The 4,028-nt window shown below is 43.9% G+C and overlaps 1 protein-coding gene across 1 annotated transcript; it reads right to left on the bottom strand.

The window, feature by feature from the left end:
• Positions 1-1,097: 1,097 nt before the first annotated feature.
• Positions 1,098-3,730, bottom strand: LOC149334380 (kunitz-type serine protease inhibitor A-like). Its single transcript, XM_089557908.1, has 4 exons — positions 3,686-3,730; positions 1,778-1,966; positions 1,519-1,548; positions 1,098-1,294 (listed from the first exon to the last, which is right to left on the bottom strand). Exons 1-4 carry the CDS (start codon positions 3,726-3,728, stop codon positions 1,098-1,100), a joined length of 459 nt encoding a protein of 152 aa, XP_089414034.1. The 5' UTR covers positions 3,729-3,730.
• Between the last annotated feature and the right edge of the window lie 298 nt (positions 3,731-4,028).

The following is a 4,028-nucleotide window of genomic DNA, read 5'->3' as shown; positions in this document are numbered from 1 at the left end:
ACCTTATCAGGAGCTCTGTTACGGAGTTCATTAATGATTTCTTCTTTTCTATCGACACACCCACTCATTAGCATACGGTGCTAAGGAAACGCCTCCGCTACGTTCATATTTAGTCGCCAATAATAAACGTAATAAACGCGGTTTCATGGCTTATGGATTCCACGCTTGCCTATGTGATTTGTTCCATAACCCGCACCTTTGGAGCGAGCTTTTCTTGTTTGCTGCAGACATTACTATCTTATTGTCAGCTATTGATGTATTGCGAGAGCATGGCGACTCCACTGAGGAATTTTGCTCCATTGACGCCGCTCGATCAGATAGTTAACTGGGGAGGTCTGTAGAACAACGCGATAGGGGCCTTGGTATTTTCTCAGCAGTTTTGTAGACTGCCCCGAGCTGGAGGAGGGCACCCAAAGCCAAACCAAGGAGTCAGGAACATAAGACGGCGGCAGACCGGGGGAAGCGGCGCGGGCGCTTTTCTGACGGTATTAACACTTCTTCTTGGGCGAGTTGGTGCATACTTGATTGGAAGAAAATATATCGCCTTGTCTTTTCGTGCTTTGCATGCTCTGGCGCTATTTTCTTCCAATCAAATTTTCTGACGGTACTGGTCGTGAGAAGTAAAGGAACGGGCGAGGTGACGGCATTCTTCGGCATGCGCAGCGGCCTGAGAGACGGTTGTAAATTCGGACTAATCGGGGCGGTAAAGGAGTATGGTGTCCATGATGGAGGAAGGCTCGCGTCCGTACAGAAGAAAATACGGGGAAAAACCAGTCGTGGCTGAATGTGTCATGCCGTCAATACTTGTTGTATCTGTACGCCCGCATGTGTAAATCGAGGTGTTAAGTATTCAGTGCTCTCAATATTGTTTGAAGCCTTCCCGAGAAGTGTCGATTGATATAATGGGACTGACACTGTTCATTGTACTGCATACAGTTTATTGGTCTTTTCTATTTTTTGCGAGAATTCTAAAGGTCTAAAGCGGAATACCAACAGAGATAGGAACAGAAGAAGCTTCTGTTCTTTTTTATCATTCTTTGTTTAAGCCTGTAGCCACATAAGAAGGAAAAACATCTGTTTTCCGAAGCGAACAGTGCTCATGCTCTAGCGGCTTTAGTGCTACAAACTTCCATGCAGCGCTCGAAGGTCTTGAAGTTGTTTCCGTTGCTGAAGCAGCCGCCGTAAACAAAGGGACGGCAGGTGCCGGCCTCTCGGTCGTAGTAAAATCGGGGCATACGCGCCACGCAGGGTCCGGAATCCGCCGGCAGGTGGCACCACTTGGACTCCACGGGGGCTGCGAAGGAAGAGTTTGGAAAAGGGAAGGATGAGGTATTTCATGTCGAAGTATCAGTATTGCTTGTATATCAACATCCACTTTGTGTCAGTGATCTTGAGTTGGATGTTAACTGAAGTTGATGTATTGTGCCTGAGTTCAAGGCTTTTTCGCTAATCTTGATAGTTGGCGATAGGAATGAATCGATACAATATTCCAGTTTATGCGATATAGTGGCTACTCACCAGGACCCTCCTCAATGGGCTTTGCCGTTGCTGTAAAAGATGGAGAACGAAGATTTAGTTCTAGGTTGACATAACAACAAATCAACTGTCGCCTTAAAAAGGACATAACGTTTTCCTTCGTCATTTATTCTTTTTGCTTCGCACGCAACTATTTCCTCTGCTGTGTATTTATTTAAATTCGGATGTAAAAGAAATAATTCGCATTTTTCTATCTGAAACGCGAGCGCTACATTTAGATATGCTGATTGTGAACGATTACCTGGCTGCGGTTTGCAGGACTCTTCGCACTTCGACTGGTTCACGTAGTTGTTCTCGTTGCCTCCGCAGCCAGTGTAGACGAACATTTCGCATTCTTCAGTCTCGGGGTTGAACCACCATCTCTCCGTGTATCCAACGCAGTGCCCAGGCTTAGGCTTCACAGTGCATTTCCGGTTCAAATTAGCCGCCGCTGGAACGAGGAGAAATGGTTGTTCTATATCAATGTAGTGCATGCGGCATTGTAGTGATATCCCCAACCTGAGCAGTATCTTGGATTCTGGTGCCGTTACTCCTGTACTCTTTACGGAAGTTTCAATGGAATGGCTTTACTCATTTTTGTGAGCATACACTCTTTTCAAGGGTAACAAAGAAACCGGGTTCATGCCGTTTAGACATTAAGTTGCACCGTACGTTCTAACTCTTTGCAAAACAAGGAAAATCCTCGTCCCCAGACTTTGTGATCTTTTGTTTTCAAGGGGTGGCGTAATCAGTCCACTGTACGGCTCAGAATTACTCAGCGTTCCATGGTTACATTGAACAAATAGAGTATATTTGAAGGGCAAAGGTTCAAAGACGTAACCATGCACAACTGCTGGTATGCATGTTTTGTTTAGTTAATATTAGCGTGCCAAATGCATTTTGACGTTGTTTTGCAGCGCTGCATTGCAATTTGCAGCGCCTCATTAGATAACAAACGTGATTTCTTCTTTTCAACGAAAGTTGACTGTAAATGTCAGCAATTACCATTTAAATAGCGTACCCAGTTCTCGTTGCAACTTTTGGCAATGTGTTACAGGTAAATATTGTTTAACATTTTGACACCATCAGCATTCTCCTCCGGGTGCAAGACTTTCCGTAAACATTTTAGGCGGTTAATTAAATAATTTCTGCAGTTACACTCATTTAGTTACGGAAAAAGCAATTCGCACACAATTACGTGTTTTAGATTGGTTCACCCAAAGTGCTTGACAAGAGTGTCCACAAAAGCATTTTGAAACTGAAACCTGCAGGTGGTTTTTCGGCATTAGTTCAACGATTACGCTGTTATCTAAAACGGGAACACAGCTTGCGTAGGCCGTCAGGTAGCCGTCTTCTCCCCTCCCAGCTTCCTCCGGTGCACTGTGTCCCCAGGAAGCCTGTACGTAATATATCATTTTTTTCACGTTATCAACGACCTGGTTACGATTGTTGACCAACGTGCCTGTATCGTCATACTCCTGCATCTTTAAACTTTTGATAAAATCTATGGCCAGAATATGCGCTAGATAGTTCACTTTTACGCAACCTAACTGTGAATACTAGAATTGAAGGCTGTCCCATAAATGCGACAGAAGCCTGCCTCTTGCGTTGTTCGCAAGCCAGAAAGCTTGACGGCGCCACTTGTTGCATGCATTAAAGATAAGAATAGTTTTTTCTTGCTTTTAGATAATTATTTTTCAGCATCACTTGTGCAAGAACACCCTCAAAAAACGGCAGTACAGGTTTTTGCAAGAAAACTGAACCCGGTTTAGCGTCTCAAGCGATATTCAAACTTTTGCCAGTTTTGAAACCCACTCACCAAGTACCGGGCTTCTTACCTATGTACCGAACTATTTAGGAAACCTTGGTATTACATTCGCAAACTTTCAAAATTAACTGGACAGTCACAAGTCTACCCATTATTGCAGCTATTTTAATATATTCCACCTCTCCAGTACAAATGCAATTTTCCACAATTCCTCTTCAATGAACGCGTCAGAACGAGGTCGGAAGGACGAAATTGATGAAATGGACGGAGCACCTTCATTAGTCTTGAAACAAATTTTTTGTTGCTACGAATACATAAGCAAAATTGATGCAGGGGTAGAACGTTTCTGTGAAGCATAAATAATCTCACCTCTCACAAGCAGGGAGTTGAAATGGAACTCACCTAAAGCGGTGCTGACGAGAGCCAGGAAGATGAGGACCTTCATGTCGAGCTGCGGCTGGAGGACCGTTTGTGAAGCTTCCGTTAGAAAGGCTGCCTTTTATTCCCCAGGGAACAATGGAAGAAACGTGATGTAGGCATGCCGATTGCAAGAGGTGTTGTAATAGATAGAAGTCGTTGAGTCTATTGAGATACTAGCATCACGAAGTGATGGCATGAACATGATTATCTGTGAGTAGTGCCAAGTACATTGAACGTTATTGTGCAAAGAGTCTGTATTTGGGCTCACGTAGTGCAGTAAAAAACACCACTTAATGCGCCAATTTGGATTCAGTGAAAAAAAAAA

Source organism: Amblyomma mixtum, chromosome 8 (genome assembly GCF_055824585.1).
Source record: "Amblyomma mixtum isolate Tamu chromosome 8, ASM5582458v1, whole genome shotgun sequence".
Taxonomy (NCBI): domain Eukaryota; kingdom Metazoa; phylum Arthropoda; class Arachnida; order Ixodida; family Ixodidae; genus Amblyomma; species Amblyomma mixtum.
This window is presented reverse-complemented; position numbering and strand designations above follow the sequence as displayed.